The 18,366-nt window shown below is 46.4% G+C and overlaps 3 protein-coding genes across 3 annotated transcripts; 1 reads left to right on the top strand and 2 right to left on the bottom strand.

Annotated features, from left to right (window-relative positions):
- Nucleotides 1-2,058: 2,058 nt before the first annotated feature.
- LOC121046234 lies at nucleotides 2,059-11,157 on the top strand. Its single transcript, XM_042287689.1, has 7 exons — nucleotides 2,059-2,213; nucleotides 8,688-8,775; nucleotides 8,880-9,081; nucleotides 9,212-9,623; nucleotides 9,744-9,877; nucleotides 9,971-10,035; nucleotides 10,765-11,157. The coding sequence occupies exons 1-7, from the start codon at nucleotides 2,059-2,061 to the stop codon at nucleotides 11,155-11,157; spliced, it is 1,449 nt and encodes a 482-aa protein (XP_042143623.1).
- Nucleotides 11,158-11,243: 86 nt separating this feature from the next.
- On the bottom strand, nucleotides 11,244-17,209 carry LOC120838526 (THAP domain-containing protein 11-like). Its single transcript, XM_040208499.3, has 4 exons — nucleotides 16,980-17,209; nucleotides 16,726-16,902; nucleotides 15,539-15,809; nucleotides 11,244-15,399 (listed from the first exon to the last, which is right to left on the bottom strand). Exons 1-4 carry the CDS (start codon nucleotides 17,150-17,152, stop codon nucleotides 15,211-15,213), a joined length of 810 nt encoding a protein of 269 aa, XP_040064433.1. The 5' UTR covers nucleotides 17,153-17,209; the 3' UTR covers nucleotides 11,244-15,210.
- Nucleotides 13,778-14,821, bottom strand: LOC120838460 (the record flags this gene model as incomplete). Its single annotated transcript, XM_040208401.3, has 1 exon — nucleotides 13,778-14,821. A coding segment is annotated over one exon (1,044 nt), but the record flags the coding sequence as incomplete, so codon positions are not given.
- Nucleotides 17,210-18,366: the final 1,157 nt, after the last annotated feature.

The raw sequence follows: 18,366 nt of genomic DNA on the forward strand, positions 1-18,366 counted from the left end.
ACACGCAGAGTGCAGCTTAGGCATGTCTGTCTGTCTCAAGGTAAAGACATCCTTTGTACACTAAGGGTGCCATGACGCGCTGGCGCACTCAGTGCGTGACGTCTGCGGTAAAATGGCGTCTAAGCATTAGTCCCGCGTCGGCCATGTCCACACTTGCACCACCCTCTCTTTGTCGTCGTTCCATGCGCTTGCTTGCCTAGATTCCTTTCCCCCCGCCCTCCCGGCGTGACGGTCCCTTCGCGCGTCTCTAGTTTCCTACGGTTCCCCGGTGCGGGTCTCTGACGTGTGCTAAACAGCTTCGCTGGTCATTTACCTTCCCACAGTGAAATGACTCATGATTTTTCAAAGCAGGCTCAATGGCAGTTTCTCATCTGAGTTGGTCTACTAACGTTGGCATTAATCAAGGCTACGCGCTAAAGCCGAGTCACACCGGATAACGCGCACTTCAAAGGAAATTAAGAAATAAAAAACGATTGGGTGGGAGAATGATTGAGTTGAGGATTCGAAAAATGACGGCAGCTGAGCAGTCACGTTTCGCTCAAGCCCGGCAATTTCGAGCCTTCAATTGAATTTCGACCCTTCAATTAGACGGAACCCTCATACGAAGGGCAAAAAAAGGTAAGCGACCCCTCCGGGCGGAGTAACAGGACCCATCGGTGAGGGATTTTTGACTGGCGACGACCGAAAGGACGGCGGCCCAATTGTCCGGCCGCTGGTGCTGTGCCTCTTAGCTAAACCAAGCGTTTCGAACAACACCGCATCGGCGGTGGCAGTAGCGGCTCCCTCCTCCGCTGCAGCGAGCGTAAAGGCTGCGAAGACAACTCAGAACAACGACATGAAAATGGAAGGCCCACATAGAGTAAACAACAAAATAAGATATTCGGAGGAAACGCAACAGCACAAGGAAGGCCCCAAGTCCTAACTAGCTGGAGGCGAAAGAGAGAGTAGAAAACGGTACATCACCGCACGCGCCCGGGAACAGCAGTAGCGATAAAGAAGGCAGCCTATGGCTTCAGATGGGCCGGAAGAAATCCAAATTGACGAAAGGAACCAAACTGGAGCGTTTCGACTTGCCCAGAATTACGGTGATTGTCAAACTGACGGAACAAGTAAGCATCACAAACATCGAGTCCAAGCTCATCACCAAGGCGCTAAGCTCGCACCTTACCAAACCGCGTGAAAACAGTAGGCTCAGTTTCACCCACCGTGGTTTCAGCACGTGCACGCGCATGCACCAACGCTGTCGCTATCACCATGTATGAGGAAAGGCACGCTCTATATCTGCTCAAAATCACCGCACTCCAGGTCCAAGCTGACCATCCCAAAAAGAAAATCTATAGTGTGCGCATACAGATCCACTACCGCCACCGTGTCCAGAGGCGTGATTCACGGTGTATCGCCCGACATAACGGCCGAAAAAGTCGTCAAAAACACCGACTCGGACTTTCACAACATGACTCACGCGCGCCCGATTGGACGCAAGGGTACTTTTTTTGCCGATATTCGACAGGGAAGAGATCCCGAGAAAAATGTGTCTTTTGGGAAATTGTGAACGTATTCCAAAACAAGCCCGCGGTTGTAGTCTGCCTCCATGTGTCACGGCCAGGGGCACAACGCTATGGTCTGCACCCGCAGACAACGGTGCAAACAGTGCGGTGAGACGTACTCCGACAACGAACAGTGCAGAGACAAGTTCTGCGCCAACTGTAGAGTCGTCAAACACACGACGCTCGAAGTCAGCGGTCCATATAGGAAGCAAGCGGACAAGCGCATGCAAAAGAGAGCAGCTGCAGGGAGATCTACCATCACGGCGACATCAACAGGTGAGCCTCACCGAAACCACGCGGAGAAGGAAGCAAGGCCGCGGACACACGTATCTGTGATGGCGAAAAAAGAAGGCAGCCAAACCCGAAACACTCTATAACAGAGAACCAATCGAAGAAAAACGTTTACTCCGCTTTACACAAAAGAAGAGTACCAGTCCCTCGTCAAACTGCACGCAAACTCTGCGCGACAAGGCAGGTCATACAGCTAGGTACTATGAACTAACCCCTAAAGATGAGATTGCACAAAACATTCTTCTCGCCACGCAACGGTGGAAAGAGCAATACGGCCCAACTCCTAGCCCAAGCCATGCTCGAACTCGAACGCATAGACGAATACGTCAGCCAACTCAGATTAACACAACAGGAGGAACACAGAGAACAATCCAGGTAAGAAGAAAGGCGCCGAAAACAGGCCAAAGCCAAGGAGGCGGCAGCCGAAGCGAAAAAGAAAAACAGGGTAAAGAGATGGAAAGGCAGGCGGAACAGAAACAAGCTACGTCCCGATAGGTCGTCGCACCAAACTTCTTCAAGCAAACGCATTAGATAAAACAGACGCAGGCGCAACCCGCGGTGACCGCAACAAACAAAGATGACGGTAAAACCAATGACATAGAACCTCAGGCAAGAGCTGCAAAAAGTCCACCAGCAGGCCAAACAAGCACAACAACAAGCATTGCAACAGCAATTCCAGTCATTTCGCACAGACAATACCACAAATGCTTGCGCAAGTACAGGCACAACACGGAATAGCAGCGATGACCCCACAGAACCAATATGGCCAGCCAGCCCAACAGCACCCGCAGTAGGCGAACCGCGAAGCTCGAAGGCGCAATGCAACCTTCCAGTTTCAACGTCCTTCACTGGAAATGCAGGGGTCTCAAGGGAAAGAAGGCTGACAACATTGTTGTAATTACAATTACAATACATTAATTACATTACAACATAACAAAAAAAACTTTGTTTAGTATATAGGGCGACCCAAGTCACCAGGCTCGATCTAAAGTGGACCGTAAAAATGTACGCGTGCACGTAGCGCTTCAAACTTTGTATCAAAGGTGTTTTTCACCGGTCGGTTTTTTCTTGTAAAATTACTAAACGCAGCTCTCTTTCTGTAAAATAAGGCCAAGAACCGTGTCAGGGTTAATGGCGGGTGGCGTTGAAACGCCCAAGGCGAGTTGTGTGTTTGGCGCTCGTATCGATAGATGGCGCTACCTCCTTGTTTCGTCTTGCTTTAAAAAAAAATATCAGAAGTGCCCGCGTCGACCACGGTTTATTAATACGAACCTAACTTTTTGTAATCCACCTTTGGCTTAAAAATAAATGCAGACAATGATAGCAACACTTCAAGTAACAAAAAGAAAAGAAAACGCGATTGCGTAACGACGGCACTTTTGCTCCCAACGGATTTTGTCTGCGTGTCGTCTGCTTTCTTTCGCTGGTCGGCTACACCTTCGAACGCTGCTCACGCCATCTATCAATACGCGCGGCAAACGCACCCCGTTACTCGACTTGGTCGTCTGCGTCGCCGCCCGCCGTTGACCCAGGTATGTTTTTGACCCTATTTTTTACAGAGAAAGAGCTACGCTTTGTAATTTTTTATGAAAAAACCGACCAATGAAATACAGCTTTGACAAAAGGTTTAGATTGCTACGTGCAGGCGTCAATTTTTACGGTCCATTTTAGATCGAGCCTCGTGAATTGGGTCACTTTATATATTGCGATATCGCTACGCGGCAACAGAAATGTAGGTCAGACATTGCAAAAGTCCAGGTGATTTAAATTAACACCGAAACCGTAGTTGGGGAGTGCCAGTTTTTTTTAATGAACTGGTCGAGAGTAAACAAGAACATTTTCCGCTATTTCTTTATATCAAGCATACTTACAAACAGGCGGTGTGTGATGCTTCTCAGCTTGGCCTTCAAGCGACACACGATGCGCTCGAAAAGCACCTCTCCAGGGGAGTTCTGAAGAAAAAAATGGCGAGAGACGCAACACCGTCAACGCTGGCATTAGACCGTCGCCCAAGTAGAGTTGAGAGTTAAATTCCCATGCATTCGATTTTAATGAAGAAAACGCCGCATTATTTTCTGCATATGAAAACTTTTTTCTTTCTTGAAATCACTGTATACACTTGGGATTTAAAGGTGTTAGGACAGGGCAAAAAAATAAAATAAAATACGTGATAACTATATACTGCAAGGTACCGTTGTATGTTCCTATTTAGTTTTAAGTTGTATTGTAGATGGCAAGATAGTATCGTGGATAAATCGATTTCTATGCGGGACAACCAGATCCGCCCTATTCGGAAAGGCCGCCATGTTTGGTGAGCTGGTGCCGTCACTCGCCCAACGTGCGGCGTCCCTCGGCACGCACTCGCAGACTTGGCTCGTTCAGCGTGTAGCGAGCGTTTCAGCTGTCTCAGCTTCCACGCTTACCTTCGACGTTTCGAGCAGGCGGTTCGCAATGATGGCAACTATGGCGTCACTCGCTCCGTCCGAGTCTTCGACACTGATCACCACAGCGATGAGAGTGATTGTTATCAAGAGATGTTGGAAGCTGGCCATTTTGACTTCGACAGTCTGGCGACCAGATCAATCGACGACAACGAGATCGTCACGGACGAGCTCGCCGTCGCCCGCGACGATCTCGCACTTGCATGCAGGATGGAAGGTCAAGGGGCAAGGGTGCGAGAGCGAGAGTAGAATTGGTGTAGCCGGTAACGTTCGGAGCGAAATCAAGAAGCCATCGCGGTGATGCGAGCATGGGGGCGCCTAGAATGAGGGAGCGTTCATCAACACATCACGAGCACATGGTTTACGGGAACCATGGCGTGATCAACTTGGGCAGCATTGCCTGGTATAAAACGTACAGGCGTTAGCATGCATCCATTCATCCAGCCAGCCATTCGTTCGATGTCGAACGGCGCCGCCCGCCACACGACGCCGGATGCCACCCTAAATCTCGAGTGGGAGCCCTCGGCGTGCGGCGATACCGTGCTTCTAGCGGGTGGACCTCTATTAGTAAACCGTGGCCCTAGTCTATTGTCGGGGTCGAGGGCCGGATTCGACCCGGAGGCCTGGAAGCATGCCAGTCAGGAATGAAAGCGAGATCCGATTTGGTTCCAAAATTGGAGCAGGAACAAATATCAGACCGGATCTGGACCGGATCCGACCTGCCCTAGTTTTAGATCTGGTTCGGATCTCGCATTTTCAATTCCAGTTTCAGTCTGACACTTTCGTGAGGGTTCTCCGAGCTTAAGTCAAACTAGCGGTATAGCTAACTATATCCCCCCCCCCCCCCCTTCACACAAACTCTTGTGCATAGAGCGCAAGTCCGGGAGCAACCACACTCTGAACAAATTCTGGTCGTAAAAGAAGTCTTCGGTGTTCTTCGGCTTGTTGATATTTTCCACCTTAAAAAGTTATTTTAAGCACCCCCTAGAACGTTTCTTCGTGAAAAACCTACAGGGGGTTCTTTTAAGCTCCTCTTTAGGTGCGATAGAGCTTTTCAGCGCCAAGTTGCCTTTCTAGTGCGCCAGTATACGGTAGTGCTCGAGGTTAAAGTGTTCCTGACGAGCTGAAGGAGTTCTTGGGGCTTCAAAGATCCTTCCAAAAACAATTTTTTTAGAGTGCACCAACAAACACTTAAACAACGTGTGAAACTCACGCCACTCAATCGTATACGATTTAACAGTATCAACTTCCCCCTCTTATGTATACTATTGACTTAAATTCTCCGAGCAAGAATCAGAAATATATGCTCGGGATCAGTTTTCTGTGGCATTTTAGAAGTGAAGAGTGCGTGTGCACAGCTTTTATTGGTGCTCAATATGTTCGAGCGCACCGACACCCAAAGCTTCGGTTTTATAGCCCCATAGACTTTCCCCCAATTATGGCGATGCAGCCACGCAGCATGCCTTCCGCCGGCCAGTGGCTGGCACTGAATCGACACCTTCTAGAAATTAAAGCCTGCGAGCCCGCTTTGTGACGTCACTGTAGGTAGGCCAGCGAGCGGAATGCGATAGACGGCTGAGCGCTGGGCTTCGCTGCGCCGACGTGCTGACAGGCCGGCCTGTAGCTCTGATTGGAAATATGGTACGAAAGTCCCATACCCGTGCGTGACGACGACATAATTACTCGGAGTGAGGTATTTTAAGATTAAAAGAGCATATCACAACTCCAACTTCTACAGTTCACCTATAAAGTGAAGACGCCTGAAAATATTCATGAACCATAATAGGGGCTACACAGTTTCCACAATTATTTAACTTAATCTCTTGTGTGAAACCAAGGCGATGCTCTGCAATCACAAACAGTTTAATTTGAAACGTATTCGTGACGTTCATATTTACCACACAACTAGAAAATGCGTAAAATAGAATTTTACGTCTGGCGCCCTCCAGGTAGTTTCATGAAAGATAAAATCAAAATAACAGCACGCTCAGTCTCACACCATACCTTAGACGGCCACTTTTGTATTTTAAATGTACGAAAATAAGTGACGGCTTACTACTTGCAGACATTGTTGAGAAGAATGTTTGTCGACTCCCTTGCACAAGTGCCCAACTCTTCGAACTCTGGCGGCGTACATAGTGTCAGGTCCCTGACAACGTTCCGCTAATCACCTGACCGCAATAACTAAGCGATGTGCTGGGACGACATAAACTTGTTCACAACAACTTCAGCATTCACTACCATGCTGACGATTAGTTGTATTGGAGGAAAAAGACGACGAAGTGGCATGAGGAGCAGCAGCGTTCGCTTCAGCTCCGCTAACACCACTAAATTCCTGCCATCAACTGGGTCCCCCGACCCAAATCTTTTACCTAAGGACGGCGACCCATCGAAAGACTTCCAGCAGAACCAAATGTAGGCGAGTCTTTCTTTTAATTCTCACCTCGAGAGGCCGCCGTAGACCCGGACCCCGGGTAGGCAGAACTAGGCCTGCCCATCACCCCGCATTCTGAACATGGCGAGTACTGAAACAACGGCGATCGAAAGGTGCACCGAGAACGACGAAAACAATAGAGAGTTTTAGGGAACCGGAACAAAATACGATCGATAAACAAAAACGATCGATACCTTGGATCGGGCGTGTGGACCGATCGTGTGCCCTGAAACGGCTTTGGGGGAACCGTATTTGCAGACGACAGCAGACGATCGGTACAGGTCGCGCCCCCTGGCAACGGAAACCTGCATCCGCCTCATCGAAAAAAGACAAATTTGCGTGTTTGTAAAAATCGCAGAAACTCAAGTAAATAAAAATCGCACCCTAAATATATAGAGAACCTAAAATATTGTATACCTACTTATAGTTCGTCTCGTTTTTTTACAGGAATGAATGCGCTTCCGTAATACAAAACCTGGCGCACCACGGCGTGTCGCCCCTAGCGCAGCGAAGCTCTAAAATGTTCGTCTGCTAAAGAAGCAGACGAGCTTTCCGACAACAATGGCGCTCGATCTTTTTGACCATGACTTGGAGTTGCCTCTATTCAGCGAAAGCAATTTAGAAAAAGTGATTTTGTACGACTGTCTGCGCACTAAGTGTGGCGTGAGTCTCTTTTGAACTTCTCGCTTTCTATAGGCCTCCTGCTTTGCCCAGGAGGCGCTGCGGAAAAACCGGCTGGCAGCGCCCCCTATGATTTGTTTACAAGTATTGGGTAGTACAAAATCGCGCATTTGAATTTGTCCCGCGTGTAAACGTCAGTAGGCGGTATGGATTCCCCCCTTTCAATTGTTCTGCGGCACGGAATTGAGCCAAAAAAAAATTGGGTTGTGTGTGTGTTTATACAGCCTAGAACTTGGTCTGCCTCACAGGGGCGACGAGTCTCCCAGCTGTAGATGAGAAATTTAGCCAGTGCGGTACAGCCGCTAGCCTGGGGTCTTTAACGTGCATCACGCAGTAGTGACACACGACCGCACGCCGGTACGATGCTCATCCAGATCGAAACGGGCAGGGGTGGGGCTCGAACCCAGGATCCCTGGGTTCTGCAGCGCGAGCTTTCGCTCCACGTGCTCCGAGCTGGTGTGCGCTAGACCACTCGGCCACCGATCCCCCCGGAATTGAGCCAATTTCGAACGTAGAAAGCTTTTTTCGTTCTTCAACGCTTCGGAAAGGGAGAAAACTGAGCGATGCAGGCTATGTGTACGCCGTACAAGAAGCCGCCAGTGTGGTGTCTGCGCGCTGCCACTCGCAAGTACAGCGAGCTTGTTACGACATCGAGCTTGAGGTAAGCGTTACTAGATACGTTGACGCGTTAACGCGCAGTTCCTCTGTACATATAAAAAGATCAGCTGATGACCAACCTCCAAAATGCGCAAAAGCAGACGCAAGCGATCGAGCGGCGACCGGCCGTCTGTCGGCCGAGCACATCGTTCCTACTGCGCGCTGTTTCTCGAGCTCTTGCAGCTTTTCTTGCGCATTTGCGCGGTAATATTGACGCAAAATAAGATCAGCAGTAGGAGCTCAGCTTTTAGCATATGCTTGTTGCCCTCTGTAGAGCTTTGGTACCCGCGCACGCTTGTTTTTTCGAAGGTAGAAAGCTCTCGCTGGAAGCGGCGCTTTTACTGCTGATCTCATGTTGGAAAAGACTTTAATAAAAAAAAAATAATGATACTTTATTTGTACTCGGGGGGGGGGGGGGGGGGGGGGGATTTTCGTACAGGGCCAGAAAAGGCAATGCTGCCCATACCGGAAAGAAGTTGTGTACCCAACCTGGGGCACGTACATGCCTACATATGCATAAATAATAAAAAAAATATATATATATATATATATATATATTTATATATATATATATATATATATATATTATATATATATTAAGAGGGGAAAAAACAATCAGTTCGCTCCACTGGTCAGGCAGCATAGCATGTTCCTGTTCGCAAAATGTTTTGATGTGTGTCAGAATAAAATGCTCAATATGCCGACTTTCGATGCTGGTGAGCTCGTAATTGACTGCTCACTATGTTTTGTCGGGAGCATGTATGGTTATGCAGCCGCTAAATGCGCAGTACACGTCTTGATGAGTTGGCTATTTACTTTCAATTTCAGCTTGCCCCTGACCGTCATATCTGCAATGGGAAGTGCACTTGCAAGGCAGGGTACCCCGGCACATGCAAGCATGCTGCTGCCGTGGCACTATGGATTAGTGAACAGCAGCCCCTCTCCAAAACAGAACTGCCACAGGCTTGGGGCCAGCCCTCTCGAAAACCAAACATTGACGCAAAGGAATCGATTGAGGAACTGTTCGGACGTAAGCCTCATATATTGTTTGCTCCTGGCCTGAAACTGAGATTTCATTCCGGTTTTTGTACCTGTAATTGCATTCTCTGCCAGTTGTGTTCCATGATGTCATTCATATCTAATCAAGTTGCTCTTCGCAGGTAAAAAGGAGCTGTTTGTTGGTGGGGCACGGCCTGATCAAGTTCCACCGTCATATGTCCTAAACAGGTTCCCAGAAATTGCGTGCCCTCACAACGACATGGCACGGATTGGTGCCATGACCACCACTGAAAGAGAGGCGAAATCTGTGATCTCAGATGTCTTGAGTGCGGTATTTCACCAGATAGAGCTTGCGCGCCTGCAAAAAATGATTAAATGGGAAAATTGCATGCCTGTTTATCACGTAATGACTGTAAATTTCGAGTCGTCCATTGCATTGAGACTTGTCCGTTGTAACCTGGAGGAGGAGATGACGCCAGCTGAGAGGGAACTATACTCCTCCAAAGTGGCGTGCACGCAGCAAGGTGCCGAGTGCATTGCTGTGGACACAGTGCTTCAGGCAGGCTCGAAAAGGCATGTGCGTTTTAATTTTTCGATAAAAATATATGACCTTTTGTTTTGTGAAGTTGGTATTATGCAATGAATATGTACAGCACATAGTAATCAAATTTTCAATGTGGTCTTTACATACAGGTGGTTCAGCGAACGTGAAGTCAGGCTGTCGAGCTCCATCGCCCACAGAGTCGTCGCTCGAAGGCGGCCATTCGACACCCTTGCCCAAAAGCTACTTCACCGAAAGCCATTCACTGGAAAGGCTGTGACGTATGGTAAGATGATTGAACAGTATTCACATGCACCGAGTGCACATTTGGTGGCATGCTTATTTTAAGTGGCATCCTTATCCTGCTTATCTTTATTAGGACGAAAGACAGAAGCTGAAGCCAGAGAAGTATTTGAGAAGAAGGTTGGTGCGTCCGTTACACAGGTGAGTGAAAGGTGCAACTATGCTCTGTTTCACCATAAAGCGCCTTTCACACACTTGCAACCGAGTAGGACCGAGGGAGACAAGACCGGTTTTTAGGTGTCTTGCGTCGGCGTAGGACCTGCTCCGTAGCAGTGCCTCTGGTCCTATGCTGTCACAAGAGGCTTAAAAATCTCTCTTGACTATCTCGGTACAAATCGGTTGCAAGTGTGTGAACGGCACTTAAGTTGGAGCAGTCAAAGGCTAGGTGACATACCGTACCAACACAGAAAGAAGTGCAAGGTGCAACACGCACAGAGGAATGATGAATACAGCGAGGCTGTGCTTTTGCAGGCTACATCGGCTTGTAGTGTTTGCTGTGCTCCGACTTAAGCTGAAACAAGGCATAGTGAAGTTTATTTCACTTTTGGAGCAGCATTGAGCCATAGATTTTACGTCTAATTTTAATAGCCAAAAGAAATCTTGAATGGAGAGGTGCTCGTTATGGTAGGATTCAAACCTTTGCATGGCAGACACAAGTGTTACTTGGTGCTCCCCAAGCAGTTTTCTTCAATGAAATTGTATGCAAAAGTGAGAAGAAGTGTTATTGGCGAACAATTTCTTATTAAATTTTCTATAACCCTTGTCTCCCAAACTTGTGGTTCTGTTTTTATTGTTGCCTATCCAGTTCTATTGAAGAAGTGTGTGTGAGCGTGCATGATCACCCTAATGTCACAACCAATATAAACTCAGGTTGGCTTGATAGTGCACTTGAGGCAGCCATGGCTGTGTGCCAGCCCCGACGGATTCTTCAAGACCAGCGACGAGACGACACTACTGGAAATTAAGTGTCCCTATTCAAGGAAAAACAAGGTTCTTATCGATGTGAGCAAGGAAGAAAGCTTTGTCAAGTACATAGTATATGAAGAGGGGCGTCTGATGCTGAAGAAGCGCCACACATACTACACGCAGGTGCAAATTGCGATGTATGTGACAAACACTACCCAATGCTTCTTTTACGTGTACTCGTCGAAGCAGGATGTCATCATACTTGTCGAGCGGGATGAAGGCTTTCTCTCAGAGGCTGTCCCCAGGCTCGAGCTTTTCTATTTTAGATATTACTTGAAGGAGCTCCTTCAGTCCTAGACTCGGAGTATGCACATCGAGACAGAATGAGTTTTATGCAAGCTTTCTTTTATACGAGCGAAATCTAAAAATGCAAAAGTAAGCCATTTTTTGCTGAAGTTTCGAATTTATTTGGGTGTAAATAGCTAGTTTTCTAAACCTTTACAACCTAAATAATTATTTTTGTAAAAAAATCATTTATTTTAAAGATGGCCACGAAACATTTGCATATATGTTGGTTTTCCTTTTGGTCGGTTTAACTAAGAAAAACTCACTCACCAAAGAAAAATGTTGTGATAGCTGTCAAGTGGAGATGAAGGATTTCATTTTGAGTTTTCTCAAAGCTTAAGCGTTTTTTTATTCTTTTACACCCAAAATCTTTCTTGGTCACAGCTACTTCTTGAGAACTCATATTTAATGCAAAATCTGCCATAGTTCTTGTGTTTATAAGTGCCAATAAAATCAACACACAATGTTTCTAAAAACAATATTTGGGGGGAGATTCTTGTGCCCGTGGACACCTTGCCAAGTGTTGATTGCTGGAGGAATGTACACATGTACAGCCATTGAGTATCACACAAAGTTTGATCTTATAACGTTTATTGGATGGAAAAATTACATATTTATCAGATTTTATGTGTAACAAACACCACACAGAAAGCAAGCTCGTGCAGGGTTATAGAGACTGTGAGCACGTAAGCACAATAACAGACAGGAAACTAAAATTAGCTCTATTGCAACATTCACAAAATCATTGTGCATTCCCAATTGTCAATAACTAAAACCATACACAGCAATGTCATGCAGCATTATAAAGATTACGAGCCCATATGCACACAAGCAGACAGAAAGCCAGAAATGCCTCTTCCGTAACATTCAATGCATTATTATGCAACCCCAATTGCCATGCAAGTGCACAACACTTGAAGCATACACATATAAGCAGGCTGCATTTCCACTAGTTCATTCATTAGGTTACAAACAATGAGTCAGTGGTCTTGCTGCACTGGACAAATGCCCACCTTAAATTTCACTCACCTTGGTGGTGCACAAGGGCCGAGTCGGTGCCTTGATATACTCCCATTCGACTAGTGCAAGGACAGCGTCTCTGAAGGTATAAACTTTCACAAACATGGTGCACAAACTATTTCTGTTCATTTGAATAATGCTTGTACAAGCACACATTTGGATAGCTAGAGAGATTTGATAGGCAGTTGTTTCTATTTGATTATGCACAACTAGACCCACTGCATATGAGAGCTAGCTCTATGCCCGCAATCTGGCGGAAGCTTATTGCGGAGAAGGCGCCATGTAACCGAGCTTTCGGTTGCACGTCAAAAGATCCCCAGGTGGTCCAAATTAATCCTCAGCCCTCCGCTGGGGCGTGCCAGATGCCCGTTGTTGGTTTGGCACGTAAAACCCCCAAATTTGACTTTGACTTGAGCTAGCTCTATGCACTATCACTTGAGGCACGGAAGTTTGCCATATTGCTGAAATATGTTTTGGTGGTCAAATTGTATTGGAATCATGCCCAATGGATAGGTAGTACTACCCAGGCAAGAGCCACATGGTGGCCAATAATAAAGCTAAACTATTTGTTTTGCACTTGCCACTTGAAAGAGTGACGGTACAAAACAGCAGGCGTGGTCTGTTATGACGAGTACGCATTTACTTCTCCAGATACAAGGTGCACAGAACAGCTGGTTTTCGGCCTTGGAATCGAACAAGTTCCATTCCCTATAAATGGCCATCTATATGTAAAGTTGGCGCAAGTTGCACCTTTGTATAACTCACACTTCTCAGATAAAAGGGGGCGTGCAACGATTTTATGGTTAAAAAAAATTTGCATCTCGTCATTTTCACATTGTTTATCGCGTCCCGGAGAATAGAGAAAACATCACTTTCATTCAAAATGTTGCGATTCCGCTGCATAATCGCAAAGCAAAAGCCGAGCTTTTTCCCCCACCTGCAGCCCGGAGTGGCAGCTGAAGGAACTACGGCTAGAAGGTTACGTGACCTCGCTCAGCTCTAACCTGCAGCCTAATGCCCGCTAATGTCAGCAGAGACAGGGAGAGGAAGCGTCCTCCGAGATACCACAGGGTAACCTACACGGCACTCCGAATGACGTCACTAGGAGTGTGACCCTGGAGACTGGGAGTGAGTTGAAGGGTGCCCGAAATGCCAATATTTATCTTTTTTTTACGCCACAACTAGGACACGCAGGCAAAATCGGTTTTCTGGTCTTTACTTCAGAAGTGTCGGAGGGCAACTTCCACAATTTTTTGACCGAAGTCCAGAAATCGTTACAAACCCCTTTAAGCTCCATAATAATAAAAAAAAAAAAAAAAATCATACTATAAATGAGCACATATTCACTACCTCAATATTTCGCGATTTTCTCAACATGCCTGTTTGCGAGATATTTTGTGGGCACAAATTTATGCGATCCAAAATGGTATGTTTTGTACTTGCCACCATGGAACTGTTTCTTCGCGAGATCAATCTTTTGCAAATTGTCTTCAATCTGCAAATGTTGCATCCTCACAAAAATTAAAGTGCTGCCAAAAAACCAACGAAGTTCATGAAAATAAAATTTAAAAAAAATGAAAGGTTCCTAAGGGTTCTCAAGTTAGTTCACAGGCTACGAGCTGATAATGTGTGGCTGAAGGTTGGCCAAAACACAGCACATGTGGAAAATGTCTCCCATTGCTGGTATCAGTGAAATGGGAACTCGGTGGTTAAGGATGTCGTAGAGCTTAATTCTTTGAATCATCCTTTCCACATGAATGCGCACCGAAGCAACTGCGTAGGTCTCTTCCATTTCCTCGGTAGTGAATGGAACGTTGCTTCCCGCCGAGAATGGTGGCATTACAAGGATGACCCCCCTGTCGGCAAGAGAAGCGCGAATGCCAGGAAATCCCTTGTCTGCAAGAACCATGTCGTCGCTTTCGAGCACATTCAAAAATCCAGAGTTTAGTGTGATGTATGTGTCTGAACATCGACCACCGTACGGTTTGGACCTGAACACCACCATTCCATTGGGGATGATTCCAACAAGGAATTTCAGTGTGTAGCATCCTTTGTACGAGGAGTACAGTACGTGCTGCTGCCTAATGTTGGGGGGTGTCTCCGTTTTTATCTCTGTGCAATCTACAATGAGAGTGCACTCCGGATAGTTTTCCTGAAAACAAAGCGGCTGCGCAAGCTTGATGTTGCTCACAGGAGGCTTACTGATCCAACCTTTAGTGACCTCTGCCAAGGTGCACAGCACAGCATAAAATGTACGGCAGGCAGTGGTCTCGTGGACCCCGAAGAGAGTTCCAACAGCGCTAAACGATATTCCCAGTTTCATTTTTGTGAGGAAGATCAGCATTTTGTTTTCTACTGTAACGTCACTCCCCCGGTCTCGAACCGTTGGCAGTAGGCTAAGCAGCAAAGCAAACACATTGCCGTCAACACCGCACAAGCTTCGCAGTGCATCTGGGCTATGCTTTATGCTGTCATAGCCACCAAAGAAGCAGGTTCTTGCATGAGGCCCAACTCCCAGGGATCTTGTGAGCTGCTCCTGTTCAGATGGGACAACCTGGCCCACAATTTTAGCTATATTATTAAGAAGAACCTGGCCACTGTTGTACAGTCGAACACTTGTACAACTAAATGTTTGGTACCATAAAACCACTTCATTTTAACAGTCACTTCATTGTAGCCATTGCCCTGGTTCAGGCAGCAACCTGAGTGAGGCCAGATCATCTTTGTTAAACAGGCCATTTAGTAGTAGAGGTGTTCAACTGTCAAATGCCCCACCCTGGTTTTTATTTTCAAATGCCTAAAAATTGCACTGCCCGAGTCAGAGACCTCTGCAGAAACAGGGCAAGTTACGAGGGAAGGTAAGTGAACTGTGGGGAACAAAGAAAATGGTTGTCTTTGGCTCAGTCAGCCCACAACGCAGTAAGAGGTTTGACAGCCCACGGGGTTTAGAGGCAAACATGAAGGTTGCAAATAGTTTTGGTCGCCAACTCAATCCCAAATAAACAAACTCACAAGCTCGTAACCAGAAACTTTGTGCCATTGACCCTACAACATTTTTAGCTTTTTTTCTGCTCTGCACCAAAAGTGTGCCCACTTCTTACTTTTCCTGCTCTCGATCTTTGTTCGGCTATCTCGTGATATTACTTTACTTACCATGCTGCACTCACCGATGAGTTGGTCCTCTTCAATGTCCATCGAGGACCACTCTCCTTCCTGATCAGCAGGACCAGAGATCTGTGAAAAAAGTAAAAGGTAGAAAAGGAGCATGAATCTCTGGTTTCCACCAACTGGTTTCCAAACTAAATCAATGAGCAGAGAACAGGCTTCAATAAATTTGCCATGCTTGTGACTTTTTCATTTTTTGCAAACTTACATTATGATTTTCAGCACTGGATGTTGGCTGGCATGTAGGACTTGATGTCGGGGGCACGCTGGTGGAAACTGGGCTCGGTGCGGTGCTTGAGGCTGTGGGAGCTGTGCTTGATGTCGTGATGGCTGTGCTTGATGCGACGGCTGTGACTGATGTTGTGGCGGCCGTGCCCGATGTGGCGACCGTGACTGGTGTTGTGGCGGCCGTGCCTGATGTTGAGGGCTCACTGTGCAGCGCTGGAACTGCCGGTGCTTTCTGAAGTCTTTTCCGCCATCTGAGAATAGCATACATGTGAATTAAGGCATGCTGATACCTATTCGTAGCAACAAGAAATGAAGGTTAGCAAATATTTAGAACCCAAAACTGAGCAGCACGACTTTTAGTGTAAACACGACACTGCCGCTTTCTCGGATTTCACTCAAACAGTGCATTGAGAGTCTGAAGTCATGCTACCTACATTGACGCCTCAAATTAGCTCTTTTCGCTACACAACAGAGCGTTTGATGTACTTCGACCAGAAAAGAAAGCAATAATGGCTTGTGTGCTAGTTGCTCCGTGTGCATGTTCTCCCACTCTGCGACAAAAAATGCTGCATTTAGAAAACGACTACTCAACAGCGTGGGTGAAATGGATTGAACACACTTTAAACCGACCGCATAAATCGGTTTCTTAACTTATCGCGCTGGGATTTGCTACAGAGGTGCTTGAAGCTGGTGCATTCATTAATTGAGAGTATGAATACAAGAAACCTCTAGAGTCAAAGAATACAAAAACTGGTTTTGTCAATGGAAAAATTATCGCCAAGCCTTTTATCACGAAATTATCAGAAAATCGTTGATGGCCATTCTGGCGTTTATCGAGATTGAAAAATTCGTGACATTGGAAACAAAATAGAGTTGGCTTGTCTTTTCTTCATTTCATGTGGCACAAATAAGCACCACAGTAACGCAGTATATATATTTTTTGGTGTATACATGCAAATAATAGGGGAAAGATTTTTGTTTTAATTTTTATTGATTTACTTAGGTGAGCGAATATTGCCACAATTCTAGCGAAAGCTTCCACCAACTTAAGACACCTCTGTAGTAAATCTCAGCGCGATAAGTTAAGAAACCGATTTATGAAGTCAGTTAAAAGTGAGTTCAATCTATTTCGCCAACGCTGTAGATTACCTTAAAAGCAAACCGCACCTGTCAAAACGTTCCAAGCCACTTGATGAGTCGAGTGGGAGCGGTCGTTTGTACGCCGGGGGAAAAATGGTAGGTACGTAGGCTGGATGGCCCACGCAGTTGCTCTTCTTGTTGCCGACGAAGTGCCGGCTACACATCCTCGAGTTTTGTGTCGGCTGCCAAGGCTTGCCATCGGGTCTGTTGAAATTTGCAAACACGAGTGGCCGTGCCTTAGCAGAACAGTCTGGAGGGCGAGAAAAACGAGTATCGCTTACTCAGTGCGCTGGGCGGCTCGTATCCAGCGTTCCCTCTGCTCGACTTCGTGCGGTTTGGATGGAAACCTGTAGAAGCTCACGCCGGGGTTGAGCCCTTCCTGTTCGTGACAATTCACAACGCAACAGTACCGTCGATGGCGACGTTTCGCGCTGCTTGCTGCCGGTTTCGACATGCTTGGACAAATAACAGCGGCTGCGTGTTGAAGTAAACAGCCGCCCGAGCAGGTTTGTTATCGCGTGGGGCGGGTGGCGCCGCGGGACTTGTACTACTCAGACGTTTTATCGCCCGCCACCGGAGGGCGCCACGATACGTTCAAAGCTTCAGCGCAGGAGGCCTATAAGCGAGGCACGCACGCGCGTGCCGTGGGGCCCGTGACTTGTGCAGGGGCACGAGGGAATAAACATTCTTTTTGGTTTGGCGTGACACGGAGTCAGTCGCATTTCTTTCGGGTGCCACCGAGCACCGATACACTAAGAGAAGGCGCTTGTTGGCGGCAAGGCATAGGACGTTCAACTTGGCGTAGCTTTTGAGTAAACAAAATGTTGTGATACCAGGAATGATGTGCGGATACTACGAATGATGTGCCAGCGTATGTATTTTTTCTTTCAGTTTACTAGATTTATATACTTGGGGAATAAAATAATGCCTCGATCGTACATGGTAACTTGTTTTCTAATAAATCATGCGTACTCAGCGGGCAAGCTTTGGTGTTTTACATCAACCAAATATGATGTTTACACCAACCACGTCCTGATATGCTGAAACGTTGCCGAAAGCAAACTCGATTTGGCACAAGAACACACTCGCGCGTGCTTATCATCAACATTCGAAGTCGTCTGCTTGCGATGTTGTCTCTTTCCCTCGAGGCCCAATGCAGGATCGAGTATTAAGAAAGCTATGGACAAATAAAACTAGAAATATTAAATCTCGAAGAAAATACAAAAATAACCAAAATATACTCACTTTCTAAAGTTGATGTGGTCATTTTTCTTGTACAAAGCTAATTCAATTCAATTTTCAATTTAATTCAATTTTTATTTTAAGATCAAGTCATACAAAATAAAGATCTGGCCCACAAAAGCAGCATTCTGCTTGTATGTGGGGCCAGGCGACTAACTAGAATACAGGTTGTTAAAAAAAAAAAAAAAACACTCTGCAGCACAAAAAAAAAAAAAAATGAAAGGAACACAAAATCAGCAGCACAAATAAATACAAAAAGGAGCACTTTAGAGCATGAAATATAGGTGTTTATAGCCAAGTCTACTCACGCAACCATGAAATAAAAGTACGAAATATCTCCAACGGTTAGGCTACGATATCTACAGCTCAGATGCTTGACACCAATTCCTTAGTTTCCTTTTTAATACCCTAGTGGATTCTATATCC

The sequence above is a fragment of the Ixodes scapularis genome, unplaced genomic scaffold, assembly GCF_016920785.2.
Source record: "Ixodes scapularis isolate PalLabHiFi unplaced genomic scaffold, ASM1692078v2 ptg000154l_1__unscaffolded, whole genome shotgun sequence".
Classification (NCBI taxonomy): domain Eukaryota; kingdom Metazoa; phylum Arthropoda; class Arachnida; order Ixodida; family Ixodidae; genus Ixodes; species Ixodes scapularis.

Bases quoted from the DNA above. Each gene is read 5' to 3' on its own strand.
- LOC121046234 (XM_042287689.1), top strand. From the start codon at position 2,059: ATGAGATTGCACAAAACATTCTTCTCGCCACGCAACGGTGGAAAGAGC. The intron at 2,214-8,687 runs GTAAGAAGAAAG...TCCACTGGTCAG, and splicing joins GAACACAGAGAACAATCCAG to GCAGCATAGCATGTTCCTGT. The intron at 10,036-10,764 runs GTGAGTGAAAGG...ATATAAACTCAG, and splicing joins TTGGTGCGTCCGTTACACAG to GTTGGCTTGATAGTGCACTT.
- LOC120838526 (XM_040208499.3), bottom strand. From the start codon at position 17,152: ATGTCGAAACCGGCAGCAAGCAGCGCGAAACGTCGCCATCGACGGTAC. The intron at 16,903-16,979 runs GTAAGCGATACT...AAATTTCAACAG, and splicing joins CGAGCCGCCCAGCGCACTGA to ACCCGATGGCAAGCCTTGGC. The intron at 15,810-16,725 runs GTGCGGTTTGCT...TGCTATTCTCAG, and splicing joins GGCTTGGAACGTTTTGACAG to ATGGCGGAAAAGACTTCAGA.